The 18,140-nt window shown below is 41.5% G+C and overlaps 1 protein-coding gene across 1 annotated transcript in view; it reads right to left on the minus strand.

Moving 5' to 3' along the window:
- The window catches only part of CSMD3 (CUB and Sushi multiple domains 3), a 2,682,374-nt gene that overhangs the window by 6,564 nt on the left and 2,657,670 nt on the right, over positions 1-18,140 (minus strand). Inside the window, exon 69 of the mRNA XM_069220640.1 lies at positions 1,201-1,336. Coding sequence (XP_069076741.1) covers positions 1,201-1,336 — 136 coding nt within the window. The remainder of the gene's footprint in view (positions 1-1,200; positions 1,337-18,140) is intronic.

Below are 18,140 nucleotides of genomic sequence, written 5' to 3' on the forward strand. Positions count from 1 at the left end.
AGCACCAAAGTGTCATTATGGAAAACTCTGTGTTTCAATGGCCAAGGTGACATAATATCATAAATATTCTGAAAAATAAATTATAGTGAAGGATTTTCTTCCCATCTAGAGTGGTACAAATAGAAAGAATGAAATGAAAGAACAGTTTGAAATGTTTTGAGGATTTGTCATTGCCTAAAGCCTTCATATCAATGTATGAATTGACAAACCACTGTCAATTTTTACCTCTTATTCCTATTTTCTTACATTGTGGTTGAACTGTCATCCTCCTGATACCAAATGGACTTCTTTTCCTCATTCCATCATTATATGTTTGGTGATTCCTACTCATTAGAAGGTTACACAACATAACCATAATATCCCATCCCATTGCTATTTCCTATCAATAAAATCCACACACTCTTTCCATGGCCATTCCATATGCTGTGGGACCGCCACACAGTTGGTATCATAGTTCTCGGCCTGACTGCTTCCTGTTGCCAGTGGCTCCACTGCATGTTATTGTGGTAAACTTCCACTAGTGAATGCAGTGTGTCTTACCTCTGATAAATGTATTTGAGACTCTCTTTAGACTATTTTGGAATGCTCATAAATATGATAAATATGAAGAAATGTAAGCCTTAGGTTATAAACTTATGAATTTGAAATAATTTCTTGCTAGACCTAGTATCTTAAAAGTACAGAAAGGACGAAGACATGCATGCTGTAATAAGAAAGCCACATTTGGTAGGAGTCTTTTTCTGATTTGTAAGGTGCTTACTGCCTTTGCCACAACAAGCGCTTTCAGGATCAAATTAGCGGCACCAAGTGTTTTGCAATAAAACATATGTACAAAGCTACCACAAGTGTGGCTAACCATATCTAATTTCTGTTTGGCCACAATCTACAATAGCACTGGTGTTTGGGGGGTAGAAATTAAATTAACTACGTAGTGAATTGTCTGATAGCATCATCCCACAGAAACTAAGGTATTCTCTCTCTGCAAAATTCAAAAGGAATGTCACACTGGAAATCCAGTGAGCAAAATCCAAGTTACAGGTTTTCCTCAAACATTTCACCATAACTCTAAAATCCTCATATTAACTTTTGACAAGCAGGGCAGATCAAGGTATAATTTTGGAATATTTTATTTTCAGTTGGATACTAATTGATTGCTTACATTGATTAATTTCCAAATATGGTGCACATAAAAAGTCTTACCTTTGTTTGTAAAGATAGAATCCAAACCCTGCAAATATAAGAGCAAAGAAAGGCACAAGGATAGCTATGGCAACAGAGCTGCTGTTTGTACCATGTGGAAGGTTTGGAGAACTTGGCCCTTCTGACATGTTAAGACCTGGAAATCAAAACAACATTGAATTACTTTTTTGAGATTTATAATTTGCTCCATTCACTGTAATTTAATGTTGATTGCAGAAAGAGAGATGTGTGAAACTGATATTCTAATATTCTTAAGAGCGATGATGGTTTAATGAGAAACAAATACTTGACATTATTTTTCTCTAGACAAAGGACAATTTGAGCACAAACCTAGGCATGTTTCTATGCAGATATTCATTTGAAATCATCTGTAAGAATAAATGCCTTTAGAGGCAAAGCTGCATATTTATTAGTTTAGATAAAGCTACATTACATTCAGAAGGATGATTAATTCAGCCATAAACCAAATCAGCACACAGTCTTGTAAAGGAATGTTATATTTCTGTAATTTAGAAAAAGCACTATATGGTTGGTTTAGAAATCAACGGAGTGATTACATAATTTGCACGATTAGCCATTGTTTACCGTGAAGGGAAACCTCAAAAAGCAGACATTACATTCCACATCCAATTAAGTTAAATATTACAGAAAATGTCATGGGTGAAAGTCACTCATTGCTCAACGAGTGTTCCCAATAACCAATTTCCCAGAAACGTTTGTGTTAGTGGTTTGTATGAACATACTGTTGAGTGGTGTTAAGGACCTGAGGTTTGCACTAATAACATGTACAACCTACGAACATCCAGAGCTTCGATTATTCATAAAGGGAATAAAGTATGTGTGATGTAGAAATAAATACCACTGATGCCTAACTTCGACTGCATGTGTGAAACATCATTTTGTACAAACTGTGAGTGACCAAATGAAGTCGAGTAAATTAAAGGGTTGCATGCTAAATCAAATGTATTGACTTAATTTATTCATGCTACTAAACTGGACATCTACAGCAGATAGAAACTGATAAGCAGCTCACCACTATATGTGGTCTGATTTAAAAATGATAAAAAATATTTAAATTACCAGATTTAATATTTTAGTGCATCAGTTGCAAAGGTTGGCAAATTGTCTGCACAGCTGCACAACGTTCAATTCTGAGAAGTGAGCATGTATTTTCACACTAACATATAAGAACATTGACATGCTTTAAACGTGCCCAGATTTCAGAATCCTGCATTTCATAATGCAAACAATTTGCCAAAACACTATGGCCTATATTTTTACTTTTTCAGAGCCGCATTTGCGTCATTTTTTTACGCAAAAACGGCGCATACTTGCAAATTACAATTTTATTTTGTAAGTTTCCGCCGTTTTTGTGTCAAAAAGAGGCGCAAATGCGGCTCTAAATAAGTATAAATATGGGCCTATATTATATTTCTAAGATGTATGAGGAAAACTATACACGTTTCAAACCTGCAGTGTAGATAATAGAATGCATTGAAAGACTGGGTTTTTATTATCTATACTCCTTGTCTGTTGTATAAGCTGTCAATGCCTGACAAAACATTACTTAGTCATCAAACAGAATTGCCCTGCATCACACAATATCTTACTTTGGTCAGGAGCTGCCAAATGCCTGGCTTTCAAAACTGCAGCACAAAGAACTGCAGGAAGTGCGTTTCCAAACACTTGTCACATCTCCCTGTCAAAGGAGACCACAACTCCTTATTTAATTCTGCAGAGAGCCTTTGACTCCATGAAATTGGAGGAATAAGGTTTTCTCAAATCCGTAAAAAGCAGTGCTAGAGAGGCTGAGGACAGAGATCTGGTAGAGTTAGACAGAAACATAGTGGAAGCCCTGTGCTGTCATGTTTGTCGGCTATAGTACTTGTAAGAAAGTTACATTTGTATGAGTGGTGACCCAATTTTTGCTGATTTGTATTGCTGTGCTTTTCACTGGTGTGACAGGGACAACAAGGCTTCCAGCCTACAAGTGTAGCTTAACTGGTACGGTTTAAATCTGCAGTCCTACCTGTCAGTTTTAAATATTGAAAGGTGATCCCTCTGTGGACCTTATAAGCCACAACATAGTGTGAATGGTTTAAAAGTGGGATATTTAGAAATATGTTTCCATGCTCAATCATTGACAAGCCCCCAAATGCTATAGAAGGCTCTGGATGTCCTATGAGCGAAACTTAAATACAGATTAAAATATAAATGTTGTACCTCCGATTTGGAAACAGCAAGAAAACATACTTAACCACTATAGTAATATTTATTAAAAGTACAACTAAAATGTCATAGTTTGTTTTTATAACTATTTGGGAAAAATAACATTAAGATAGTTACCTTTCTTCTGGCCTGAAGCTCTTGAAGGCTAATTTGCTTTAGCCTGACAGCAGCTGTGCAGCCATTGCTTGACCGTAATGAGGTGGGCACGCTGTAGGTGTTTTTTTATCAGACCAGTTAGGGTGGATTTAGAAACATCATTAACTTATAAAAGGCCTCCCCTTTCACAGGATAACATAAGATGAGATCTGGGAATGGCAAATCTTTGTACCCTCAGCAAGACTGGCTCCAAACCCATTGGGAGGGAAGCTCCCTCAGAACCAGTTTTGAGTGAGGAGGGGGCTACTCATTTCCCTGGGCGCACCTCTGGGTGGGCACACACACTCTCCACTAGGGAGAAAGGGCTTCAACATCTTGGATTTTAAGAGTAAGGTACACTATAACAGTGACTACTCAGGTGAGGGTTGCAACTGAACCTGGACTTGACCCTAATCTTGGCTTCTGCTGGAGTGAGTATTAAACATAAAGTACTGTGCCAAAGGTATTGGAGCTCTAGGCTGTGTCTGGGCTCTTCTACAATCTTTGAAGGGCAGTAGGACTTGGAAAAGTTCTGTCTTCGAGCCACCGGAGGACTGGCACTAATCACTCGCTTAAACCACACAAGGCCCAACTTCGCTCGGCTGAAGAAACAGGTTTCTGCATTTTGGAGCCTCTCTGCAGTAGCAAATCCATTTCAGCAGGAACTCAGTGAGAAAGCACCTGGCCTCGTGAAACTAGTCATTGAATACAGCCTGCTGTCTTGTAAATTATTTATGCAAGACAAAGAAAACTCCCAAAGCATTTCAGAGAAATAGAGTGAAATCAAATAAATGAAATGGTACAATATTGAGAGATATTCAATCAGTAGAAGTGGAAAAGTTTCAAGTTTTAAGTAAATATAGACCCTTAGTACAAAACATCACTCACTTTCAGCTGGTTGTGCTAGGCTTATGGGTGTCAGGTCAGACACAGGGACCACCTTAGTCCCATTGAAAGAGCTACCTTCTCAGAGTCCGGAGTGAAAAGTTCCATTTGTGGTGGAAGAGGCCAGGAGGAGCAGGGAGCACGTCGTGGATGGTTGTTGCAGTAGTACGAAGAATAGGCCAGATGGTATGAGACATCATCAGCAGCGAACCAGCCAGGCATCACGGACAGTTGGCAGTTACTGTGGGCTGTCAATGCTATTGTGCAAAGTGAAGATCTTGCATTGCAAGTCATTGCTGGTGGTTGCTGTAGCACAAAGAGCAGGACTCAACCACAGCTTTGTGTTGGCTGTCATCGCTGATGGCAGGGTCTTGGCATGACCGGGAACAGTAGTGCAGAGCCCAAACTTCAGAATGTCACCTTTTCTTTCTTAGAAGGAGTTCTGATTGATACAATCCAAGGGCCCTGGAATTGTAAGGCTCCTCTTGGAATCAGGAACTCACTCCAGCAGAGACTAGCAGGGCTCAGACGGATCTAAGTTGTAGGACCAGGTAGATCCAGTTGCAGTAGGTCAGCTGGGAACTTATTCTGTCCTTGTAGGTCAAACAGGAGATCAGCCAACTGACACTTTAGAGTCACAGAGGTTAGCCTGGGGTGAAGGCAAGCAGGTCCAGTCTTCCTTCCCTGACAGCAAGGCACTCCTCTGCAGCTGAATAGTCCACTGGCAGCAAGACAATCCTTCTTCTGTAATGTCCACAGGACCATGAGTGTTTTTTAAGGGTGGCTCTGGAAGTCAAATATTTAAATCTGTTGACAGCCTTTGAGGTGAGGGATTTCCTATACTACTCCCACATCTGGATTTGGAGAGTTCTTCTCTTCCCCTCTCAAGGTTTCCAGAAATCTGGGGTGCCAACAGAGAGCAGGCCTCATGTCAGAACCCTTTCTGTGGGTGTGTGTGTGTGTGTGAGGCAGAGTCCTCTGAAGTGCAAGTGGGGGTGGGTGCAGTTCCTCACAGTCATCCTTCCAGGATAGCCCATCCTGTCCACATCTACGTCCCTTCTGAGTTACTGTCTGGAAGTAATGCATAAACCCAAAAGCTGAGACAGTCAGTCAGGAGGCCTAGAGCACTGGCAGAAAACACAAGAAAATGTCAAATGTCTTAAAGTGGTATTTACAGAATTGTGATTCAAAATCCAACTTCACCATTGAAAAGAGTTTTAAATAACAATTCAAGGTTAAAGAGTATATTTCTACCTGCTCCCGATCAAAAGTTATCACTTACTAAATGTAATAAAATAACCTAGTGTTAATCCATGGAAGATGTAAGAATTTGGGTTCCTGGTTGAGGGGAGTGAAACCCTACACAAGCATCAACCATAATTCTCTTCAGAATGAAACACAAGCAAAGCCCAAATTAACCTGTACTTAACCCTCTAGCAGCTTGGCAAAAAGCAGTAAGGCTTAACTTAGAGGCAATGTGTAAAGTATTTATGGAGCACTTCAAGCAGTAATAAGCTGAAAACACGACACAAGGAAAATCCCACACCAATTAAGAAAAATTTGAATAAATTATTTAAGAGCAAAACAACAAACTTCCAGTCAGTAGTACCGGAATTATGCAATTTTAAAGGTTTTGAAGAAATCAAGCGTTAAGAACCAAAAAGTGCCAACCATGATTATCTGGTTGCAGTGGATTGTGTCCAAGTCACAAGTTCAGGCCACTCATGATAGAGTGTGGGACAGATATGGGAGTGAATTCAGGCTGCTGACAAAGCACCCTCCATCGAGCGGCACAGGCTGGCTTCAAGTAGTCGATGAGGAACTGCGATGCAACAGCCATTGTTGGGAAACGTAGTACAGTGGCAGAGTCGTAAAAAGCTATCAATGGGAGCTTGAGAAGCAAGGCCTTGGGTCATCGTCCAAGAAGCCTTCAATGTGAGTTTGTGGGGAATTGTGCTGTGATGCGTCAACACAGTGGATGAGATGTGTTGCGCTGGGCCAGTGCTGGTGGTGAGCTGTGACGCGCTGCAAGGAGTTGCATTGACATCGAAGAAGCCTGCTATGTCCCTGTGGCTTTAAACAGGGGGCAGCTGATGGACCATTGGAGATTTCTAGGAGTCTTGGGTCCACACAGGCAGGCTGGATATAGCAAGGCAGCTAACAGCAGTAACAGCAGTAAAAGTGTCCTGGTTCAGCAACAGCAGGTATTGGGCAGCCTAGCAGTCCTTGGTCAGCAAAGCAGAATTTGGGCAGCAGGCAGACTTCACGAGTAGGCAGACCTTTTTCCTGACAGAGACCAAGCGTGAGCTAAAGAGTTGGGTCTGATGGTCCAATATTTATACCTGGTGCCCACTTTGAAGTGGGAGAAGATCCTAGATTTGCACCCTTACAGATGTATCTGGGTTTTACTCTCTCTCTCTCTTCCTGCCTTAGCTTGTTCAGAGGCATAAAAATATTTACTAGGGCCTTATAGGCGCTTTGTGTGATGAGGCAGAGTCTTTGTGATGTGCAAGTATGGTAGGTGACAGTTCCTCACCCTCATTCTGACAGAGATGGGTCATCCTGACAACACCTGTTCCCCTTTGTCACTGTCTGGGTGTAAAACACAAATACCAACTGTCAGCTACACCTAGTCATGTGACCCAGGATACAGGCTGCATGCATCAAATGATTAGGACAAGAAAATAAAGTGCACAGGTTACTAATGCCAACAAAAATAAATTCAGCCAACCAGGAGGAGTGAAGGCAAAAGGTCTGGGAAATAACACACGAGGGATGTCAGGTCTAACAAACGCACATCATGTGTAGAGTTCCTCATTGGTATGCCTGGTTGGTATAACAGGAAGTATCTCTGTTTATATGGGAGTGAGTGTCAGAATCGAATTTGTATGATTTTCTACAGGGCAAGACGTAATCATTCTTGTCTATGTATGGACTGGGAACGGTACTAGGTTGTGTGCTACCTTCTATCTAGGAGTCATTTTTGGGACTAGAGAAAAGGAATTGGAACATTATGATTGCTATTGGTGGGCACAATCTAGTTGAAGGTCAATAATGATTAATGAGATGGACTGGTCAAATTATGGGTGAGATTCAAAACTGGAGTACCGCAGGGATATAGAGAGCTGAACGGAGGTGTATCTGCATCTGCAAAGCTGTGTGTTAGCTCCAGTTCTGGAAATTTGTGTGTGGTGAAGTTCTGGAGTAATGTTCATTGTTTGTTTCTAGGGCATAAAGGAGAAACTTCAAAAGAGCTATTTGTGCATTTCAGTACTGGTTACACAGGCACTTTTGGTTACATTAAGGCTTACCAGAAGAGCTAAATGGAATAAATGTCAGAATATCAGGGGTCATTACAAGTGTGCACCAAGTTGAACCCATTGTTTCTACTTTCAATAATAGAGGGCAATGAGACATTATGGTCAACTGACTGAAAAGCTAAGGTTTCACTTTTGTAACAGGAGAGGTAGCTCAGAGCATTTGTGGAGCTGTGGATCAGAACTGAGGTACATAGGCAAAGGTGTTTGTGTCTCAGTACTGGAATACCAAATGCACCAATTAATAATGCACTCAAGATTCAAGTGCTCTAGCTCTTCTAGTACAGTTCAAGGGGATGCGCCCGGGGTGGGCTAAGGTGCCTTGGAATGTAATACCAGAGATCCTCAACTGGAATAGAAAATATTGTATGTTGAGAGGGAGAGCAGAGTGTGCTGTAGCACAGGACAGCATCAGCCCTGAAGAGGACAAGGATGAACACAGCTTCCCTTTAAAATGCATGTGTAGAGAGGCGTTAGGCAAAGGATGTGACTATCTTGTGCTGCAGGTCAAGACTGAGTTGCACCAGTCCAGCTTCCTTTGGTGCTCTGCATTAGAATAGCATTGGGAAATGAACTGTGGGTAGCAGGTTTATCTGAATGAATGTATGAATCCAAGTACTGGAATTGCAGTGGATTTTGCGAAGGAAGAATGAGATTTAATGGCAAAGTGATGCATTGTTCCAGTTCTGAACTTGCACTGGATTTATGTAAAATAAACTGAAGTTCTCTGACAAAAATGGACTTGAGAAAACTACCAGACCCTCTCTCTTCCTTCCCCATAATAAAATAGCAGGGACATGCTTCAGGGATTTACTGGTGTGTTTTTTTAAAGATGGATTGTGCTGTACTGCCAGCTCAGTGTATTACTCTCAGTAGTAGAGGTAATCTGTGTTTTTGTTGTATCCCCAGAGCTCAGAGTTGCTACTTGAAAGTAAACCCACACAACATGCTACAAAGGAAAAAAGGATTATGTCTATAGATCCAACAACTTACATAGGCCTGTGAATAGCCCTTCCAGTACTCTACTTAGTTGGTGGAACATAAACTTGCAGAACAAAACCACATATCAGAGTTTCCATAGCTAGAGGATTGAAATATTTCTCATAATTTGTGACAGTAAATAGGCCAGCACATGGTTGATTTTGAAAAGCACAAGGGAACAAATGGTCTACCAATACAGTTTCTGTATTTAAAGGGACAATGAAGTGGCATTTCACCTGAAAGCATATCCGGAGAAAAGACCCTAGGTCACACTGCTGCGAAATATGTGAGAGCGCAGCCCAAGGTTATTATTCCTTATCGGGTGTCTTAATTTAATTCACTTGAAGTATATTTTTATACTTTGGTTAACCCTGCTGCCTTCTTTTGACCTGAAGTATACAAAAAGTGATGGATGGAATGCTTGAATGAGTCTTAGCCACTGGTAATTAGGCTGCAACACAGACCATCGTTATTTTGCACACCATAAATTGGCCTTAGCCTTCTCTGAAGGGTCATTCACCAAACTTTCTGCCTTCAACCTCTTGTTTTCTGAACCCGTTTTTGTTGGCTTTTAGGCCTATGTGCACTTAACCAATACTAACCTCTTCTAAAGTGCTTGTGGTCTCTCAGTTAAACATGGCATTCACCCAATTGGCCCATTTAATTTACTTTGAGGTCCCTAGTAGAGTGGTACTACATGTACCCATAGCCAGTAAATTAAATGCTACTAGTTGACCTGCAGCACTTATGGTGCCCCCCTCTCAAATTAGGTAGCCTTTTCGAACATGCATCAGGCCTGCCATTGCGGTCTGTGTGTGCAGTTTTAAACTGTTACTTCAACCTGGCAAATTAAGTCCTTTTGCCAGGCCCAACCGTTCCTTTTTATTACATACAATTTACCCCTAGGATAGGCCCTAAATAGCCAAAGGGCAGAGTACACTGTATTTAAAACGTTTGACAAGTACTTTTAAGTTTCACATGTCCTGGTAATGAAAAACTCTCAAATTCATTTTTCACTATAGTAAGGCCTACCCATCTCATGGGATAACATTGGGTTACCTTATTACCTTATTACCTTTAATACATGATAACTTTTGATTGGGAGCAGGTGGGAATGTCAAGTTTGGTGTCTGGGAAATTGTAATTCAAAATCCTCTTTAAAGGTAAAGTCAGATTTTAAGTCATTATTCTGAAAATGCCCCTTTTAGAAAGTTGGCACATTCTTGTCCTAACCATTTGGTGCCTGCAGCCTGTTCTGGGTCACATGACTAGGTGTTTTTGGCCTTTGTGTATTCCTCCTAGCAAGCCACACAATAGAGTGCCTGGGAATCAGAAGGATGGGCCACCTCTGACTTGATGGGGGGGGGCGGAGCTGCCACAGCACACACACAAAGGACTTCACACTAGCTCGTTATTCCCACAGACAGACTAGGACTAGGGCAAGCAGGCAGGAAATGTCAAACATCAAACACCTCTGTAGGGGGAAACTTCATAAACGTATGCCACATCAAAACAGGAACCATGTATAAGCACTGGATCCTCAGAGACAATTCTTAAGTACACTCCTGGGATTGTGGTAGACTCAGAAGAAGGTCTGCTGTCCTGCTCTTCTGCAAGAATGACTGCCCTGCTGCCCATGTGCCCTACGGCCTGACTAAAAAAACTGGACCTGTATCCTGAACTCAAAACCACCAGAGTGGCTACAAGTGCTAGTTGTCTGGCCTTCTGAAAAGAGCCACAGGAACAGAAAAGGCTCCAAGCATCTAGACCACTGCATCTCGACTCTGCCTGCTGTGAGTCTTACCCCCCATGTGGTCCCCCTCTAGTCATGGACCCTTGGGAGTTTGAGTAAAGGTGCTCTGCCTGCCCAGCTGTGGATTCTATGAGAACAGACGCAGCATGATGCAGACCCAATCCAGCTCTATGCAGTGCCTCATCAGCACCAACACAACGTGACAGCCTGAATGCTGGTCCACATCACCGCCCGCTCAGCTCATTGGAACTGCTACTTCATGATGCATCATCAATGTGGACCTCACTTTGCTCCTCAGGACCACAGCAGTGTGGCACAACACTCTGGAACCATGATTTAAGGTGCATTTCTCAGCATAACTAACCTAGGGCCAGATGTAGGTAAGTAACAAATTGTGACTTGCAATTTGCGAGTCATAGCGACTCGCAAATTGCAACTCGCAATACGAGATGCAGAAAGGTGTCTCAGACACCTTCTGCGACTCGCTATGGGGTCGCAAAGACCCACCTCATGAATATTGATGAGGTGGGTCGCAGTTTGCGACCCCATAGCGAGTCTAGGTGCTTACAGGGATGGTGGCCTGCTGGAGATAGCAGACCACCATGTCCGTGACTGATTTTTTAATAAAGCAGTTTATTTTTTCGTTTTGCAGCCCGTTTTCCTTAAAGGAAAACGAGCTGCAAAAAGAAAAAAAAACGAAACCATTTAGTTTCGTTTTTTTCAGAGTAGGCAGTGGTCCATAGGACCACTGCCTGCTCTGAAAAAATATTTTTGGGGGAATTCACAAAGGGGAAGGGGTCCCATGGGGACCCCTTCCCTTTTGCGAATGAGTTACCATCCACTTCAAGTGGATGGTAACTGCGAGTTGGTTTGCGACCGCATTCGTGGTCCCAAAGCAACTCTGCATGGCGATGCGGTCGCAAATAAGAAGGGAACACCCCTTCCTATTTGAGAGTCGCAGCCACAAATTGCGAGTCAGTACCGACTCGCAATTTGCGTTGTGCATCGCATTTGACCTTTTGCGCCTCGCAAACTGTGTTTTTCTCCGTTTGCGAGGCGCAAAAGGCTTCCTACATCTGGCCCTTAGTCCCTCTATCTGGATCACATTCCACCGTAGTTGCCTGAACCTGTAACTTTATCCCAGTCTGGTGCAACCAGACTCCCACAGATGGAGCTTTGTACCTTTAAGCAATATTTTTATCTAAGCATTTAAAATTGCATATCATTGGTTCTACTAATTGGGTTTTTGTTGCTTTGGTGTCAAATCATTTACTCTATTTTTCTAAATTTGTGTAGGAATATTCTTGTTTTTGTGATTTCACTTTATTAGTATTTGAGGTGCAGCATACGTACTTCACACATTGCCTCTAAAATTAGCCTAACTACTTTTGTACCAAGCTACCAGAGGGTTAAGCACAGGTTAATTTGAGGTTTGCTTGTGTTTCACCCTGACAAAAATTGTGATTACTACTTGAATAGAGTTTCAACCCCCTCAACCAGTAAACCAATTTCCTACATTATGTCACCTCAGTTTGAACCCTTTCAAATGCAAATTAGTCTTAACCCTGCCCCAATGGGAACTGAACACTGATAGCTCAGATCAACTGTTTCGAGACACCTGATCTAGAATCTCGGGGACCAGCAGTTTGACAGATAGTGACAACACCCTCTTGCTGGCCTCCAAGAGGATCAGGGTCCACTTCTTGTTCAAAGTGCTTGCAGTGTGGAGAGGAAACAGACGATGCTGCAGAGAAATTCCAAGGACCATTTGAAGGTGAACATTTTGCTGTGGACCTGAACTAGAGAAATTAGAGCACATTTGCAAATGGAACTCAGAGACAGATTAATGAGGCTATAATCCTGAAAATCAGAAGATGTGGATACAGTCATTATCATTAAACTAACGTTAGTGGACCTTTTTATTTCTATCTATTTATTTACATATTTATTTATCTATGTTCGTATTTTGGGGCTATTCGCATAAAAATGGCTAGTGTGTTGGTCAGGTGTCTTGGTTTAACTGACCTGAAGTATCTAGGCAATTCCTCAGATTTATTTTGGCCCTAGTTAGCAGAGGGGGATTACGGGAAGGATGGTTTATTCAAACACTGGAGAATTACCAAACTGATTCAGACATGCCAATATGCACCCTACCTATAATTTAACCTCTTCAGGTGAACAAATTTTAGGATCTGACATTCAAAGAAAAGCCAAAAAATGCATTGTTCGGTTAATTAAGACCATCACAATAGTAAATACAGTAATTCAAGAACAATATAGAATTAATGGTCATACAAACATAGGAACAAAGGACGAAAAATATAAAAACTGGAGTAGAGTGCTATGCAGTATCATATATGTAAACAAACACTTATCAGCAGGGCCAGGCATCATATACAGAGCTCTTTAACTGCAGTTGTGTTAACAAATTTCACCCTTCAAAGAACTACCTGAGATTGCCCTGCGTTGAGAGTTTATCTATGGTCATTTACTGATCTTGCGCAGAAACCAGGCCCTCGCAACCAATCACGGGAAAGAATTCAGTAGAGTGAGCTATGAGATGACTATAGCTGCTTTTGCCCTACAAAGTAGTAAGAGAAACACCGTGATTGGAAATTGTCAGCCCTTTCTTTTTTGTGCCCCTGGGAAGCATGAAAATTACTGACTGCTCCTGAAATGTCGCTTCATCCTTGCAGCTAGCTCTCACGCTAGAAACTCCTATTTGGTGCAGAAAGAGGATTTTAGACACAGCCTGTGCAGTTTCATCTACTGCAGTGAAACCAACCCAGTCTGGAACTGGAGAATACTTTCTGCCTGACGACAACCCGTACTTATGAATTAATTTCACAGTAGAAAACTCTCTGAAAAAAAGTAAAAACAAACCCAAAGAACCAAAAGTGCACAAAAAAAACCTAAAGTACTTAAATAACTAGTACTTTGATTCTCTGAAAAGGAGACGTCGTGAATCAAAAAAAAAAATGTTAACCAGGTAAGTTCCTCACTATTCACTCGAATGATTGTCGTTTATTATGGGTGCAAAATTAATGACCTAAACCAAAGTACTCAGATTCAGTGCCCTTTACTAAGCATGTAGATGTCACGGGACAGTTTAATTAAACGTATTATCAGTCATGAAATTTGCTTTATTGCAAAGATGGGAGGGGATTGAATCTGCCTGCAGCTCAGAGACCGATAAAGCTCTAGTGAAATAACATAGCTCTAAACAGAATGAGCGCATCAGTGAGAAGAAAACAGACAATTGGCTGTGATTGAAAAAAGAAGCTTTTACAACAGGGATGACATTGGCTATGGGTACCAAAAAGTAGACTAGCCTTATGAAGAAGATTCGAGGCTAATAAAATTGCCAAGCTCTTCTCACATTAAAAATCCCTTGCAGCCGGCTTTTATTTGTCCTGGAAAAGGAAAATGAAAATCATTTTCCAATTTTAACAGGAAAGTGTGCAGATAACCATTTTTTATGGCACAATCTAGTTTTAGATTTCTCAGCACATTTAGCATGGAGCCCGGCGTCAATTCTAGCGTATTTGGAATTGAAAGGGAAAAAAAGTCATCAAGAAACTCATTTCATTTCAATAAAGTCAATAGGCTTAAAGTGTACACAGTGCACGGGAGAGGAAAGGGATGAGCGAGTGAAGCCATTTATATGGCATACATACATTAAATTGACTATTGACACTTCTGTATTACAGAGTGAATGTGGCGGGAGACAGCGAGGTTACATGAGGTAATGTGTTATTAGCATTTTACTAAACTTGGAGCATCACTTTTAGAATGGTTTGGGCACCGTGCCATGTCTTCTTTCTGCCTGGAAAACGGCGTAATGAGCTCTCGGAGAGGGCTGCCAGAGGCTATTTACCAGTTGCTTAGATATCTCTTAGATAATTAACCTGCCCGTGGCCCTGCCGTTAGGGACTGTCTATGACCTGGTGTCAAAGTCTCTGCTGTTATTTTTCTTCTGATGTTTCTGTTTAGTGTTTCAAGTTAATAAATGCTGTTGGGCGCAGAATGAAACCCCCCACTAGGGCACGCCACTACTGTGCTGATGAATATGAGATGTTTTGTAAAACACATAATGTTGAACGTGTGTTTGTGTGTGGAGGAAGGCGGCTGCACGTGGCGAGTGTTTTATGCTTCTAGTATCGGGTTTATCTACCTAGTGAGTAGGAACTGCTGAGCATCTTTGAACTACGAGTGCACATTCACTGCTGCCCTAACTCATTCTATTTAAACATATTTACTAGTTTTCCATGCTATCAAGGAACACGCAGGCTATCAAGGCAGTGTGTACGAACAATGTCTGCATACATTTTGGCTTCACGTTTAGATATTCAGATTTCTTCTTTTTTATCGGGTGTTTACGTGTAACTCAGTTAACTGTGAACTAAGAAGCGGCGGCGTAAGTAAAAAACAGAACAAGGAGCAAGGAAAAACAGCGCAAAATACACACGTTCGTGACAGGGAAGGTGCATCGCGCTTTTACAAGACGAGTGTATGTAATAACTACATTAAAACGCATAGACTAGAGTACTGTGGTCACATTTTGGAACCAAGAGCAGGGTCTGTGTCACGACGTGCCATCAGATCCCTGATGTTGGGTCTGATAGGGTGTTTGGGTGAACGGGTGGTATGTACGGGTTTGCGCTGCCTGCGCGAGCAGCTTGCAACCCGTGGCAAAATGATGGTGCTAGCGAGGGTGCTGCAGGGGGTTTAGAATCATTCTTTGTGACAGAGTTCAGCTCAATGAGTATGTCATCCTAGGTATTAGCTACTGGGCGTTTCCTCAGACCTCTGGTTCCTCCTTCCCCATCCTTTATTTTCGGCTTCTACCCACTGTGGAGTGGCGTTTAGCCAGGCGTAACATGTGACGTAATCACTCTGTAGCCAAGAGGGCAAGGTTAAGGAATCCAAGCTTTACGTTGTGAGTTTCATATCATTTAAACCGCCCCGTAGCCCAGTGTTCTTAGCTGCCCAAAGTTTCTTCCCGATAACTCCCGTTAATGTGTCAATTATCTCGGCCTAGCATCTCTGTATGTGTGGCAAACCCAGGCCATAACGTGGCTAAAGCCAGCCTGGCGCGTTTGCGTTGAGGGCATGTGGTGTCAGCTGCAGGGAACATTTTAATGATTTTGGCCGCGTTAGGCATGCTCTGTGTATACAGAAAATTGCACATATTTGAATTTCGTGTTGAGAGAAACCGTATGTAGGTGAGCCAAGTCATTTTCCATTCTTTGTCATGCAGTGCACGTCCTATTTCTGTTTCATATTTTCCCTTCAGATCTGAGATGGATACACCTTGTTCAACCAGCTCACCTATCGCCTTACATTACCCATCTCGAAAAGGGTTTATATTAGATTCCGCGTTTGTGGTTCATCATGTGTGGTATACCAGATACCTCAAAGCGAATTGACAATACATCTGTATATGACTACGCGTGTTCTGCGTATATCATATCGCTCAATTAACGCTCCAAATGTAACCAAGTCTGTCATGAAATAATTATTCTAATGTTAGTATGGATGGTGCGTTTCATCATCCGAGTTTGACAATCACGAGGCAGCTCTATGATTTTGGTGGACAGAGCAGATTGAAGGCATGGATATAAGGGGTCATTAGTTTGGTGATCATTAGACTTCTGCAATAGAACCCAATGGCTGTACATAAAAAGCGAGGGGAGCACAGTGGTTAGCATACAAAATGTATAAGGTAAACCAACTAACGAGACCTTTGAAAGTCCATTGCAGTTGTGTGGCAATGTAGTAGTGTTTAAAGTTTGGGGCACTTACGCTGCCCTGATCAACTGGGAGCCACAGCTTGGGCAGGGTTACTTGAGACGTCCGTTCTGCAATCATCTTGGGGTAGCGAGTCAATGTCTCAGATGTTTTGGAAATGTTAATTGGAGTTTTGCAAATAAGTACAACAAGCACAGAAGAGAGAAAATTTTGGAGAGTGCAATCTTTCTTTTGACTGTTAGTGGAAGGGTTTTTCAAAGGGTTATTTGTGGTTTCAGAATGGATATGACTTATTTATACTTTCTTCAAGCAAGTCTCTCTCTGTATGGACGATTCCCACTCCTAGGTATGGAAAGGATGTGTCCTCCCATTGGCCATGCCACCCCTCTAATCATGTCCAGATGCTGCCCATCTGCTTCTGGGTGCACTGTGATGACACACGTTTTGGACCAGTTTATCTGCAATCTGTATACCATACAAATATATTAGGAGTCTAGGCAATCCCAGCTGTAATCCCCAACCAACATCTCTTATATACAGTAACATGAGGTCAACATATGGAGAACGGGACTTTGTCATGTGGGCCAATGTTGTACACCACCCTCTCTCTTCAACTCATAGTTTAACTGTCACCAGTTCCTTGCCTACTACAAAAAGAATGAAAGACAGGGACATTCCAGGCAAGTTCCTCTATGTACCTTATTGGGATCACCTATCAGTTTGCCTACCATGACCATAACTGTAGGACCAATGCAAATAAGTCTGATTAGCTGTGTTAAAAGTCAAAATGTAATAGAACTTTAATAAATATCTCCAGTGCAGTGTATCAAGTATTTTCCAGATTAAGGACAAGGCAAACCAAATTGGGCCACTGGGTGGAGGGAGGGAGTGATTCAAGCAATCTGCATAGATAATGTACACATTGCCACTAAGTCAAGCCTCACTGCTTTTGTGCCAAGCTACCAGGGGGTTAAGCATAGGGTAATTTAGTGATGTTTGGGGTTCACCCTCAAAATGACTGCAGTTTCTGCTTGAGCGGGGCTTCCACCCTCTCAACCAATAACCTGATTTCTTACAGTTACTGTCAGTCATTTTAGCATTTTCACTCCATCCTTCACTCCAGCAGCAAAAGGCAGCTAAAGAATTCTACAAAAACACCTAGAAGGTGTCCTGTATTCTTGTTACTCCTAACTGTTTTTCTCAACAAGTGTGTGTCTGAAAAGTTGAAAAAGCATCTGGTAACCCAGTTAATGGATATTTTTCTGCACCTCTGCATTATCTTTCAGATGTAAATGACCTCAGTAGATAAAACCATTTTGCATTTTAAATTCTTTGCTATTTTGGTTGCAAGTCAATGCAACGTACTTTAAGAGAAATTACATAAATACTCCTGAAGTGCTATACAAAACACATACTGTTATTAATATTGGCATTATTTGAATTATTATTTTGAAATTTATCATATGCATCGTTAGGAGAAGATTAAAGATAAACATTTATTTATTATTTTAAGTCATATATGAACCGCTACACTCTTCATATCTTGTTTCATTCTGGGTTCCTCATTAGGCTGTAGCGACGATTTTAATGGATTTTAATTGTGCATTTAAGCCACAATAAGAATAATTTTAATAATGGGACATCTCACTATTCAATGTTATATTTATTTGCATCAAACCTCTGCACAGTCACCCTTATTTTGTTCCTCTTTCTTGATCCTATTTTTGCTTGTTTAGGACTTTGTACCATTGACACTGCTATTCAGTGCCACAGTGTGTGCACTCTGGCCCGAAATCATTATTGGTAAAACTGGTTACAACCAATTGATCAATCTAATTTTCCTTCAGATATTTAAATGGCATTATGCCAGAAGGCTTTTTCGTTCTAGA

The sequence above is a fragment of the Pleurodeles waltl genome, chromosome 2_2 (assembly GCF_031143425.1).
Source record: "Pleurodeles waltl isolate 20211129_DDA chromosome 2_2, aPleWal1.hap1.20221129, whole genome shotgun sequence".
Lineage (NCBI taxonomy): Eukaryota > Metazoa > Chordata > Amphibia > Caudata > Salamandridae > Pleurodeles > Pleurodeles waltl.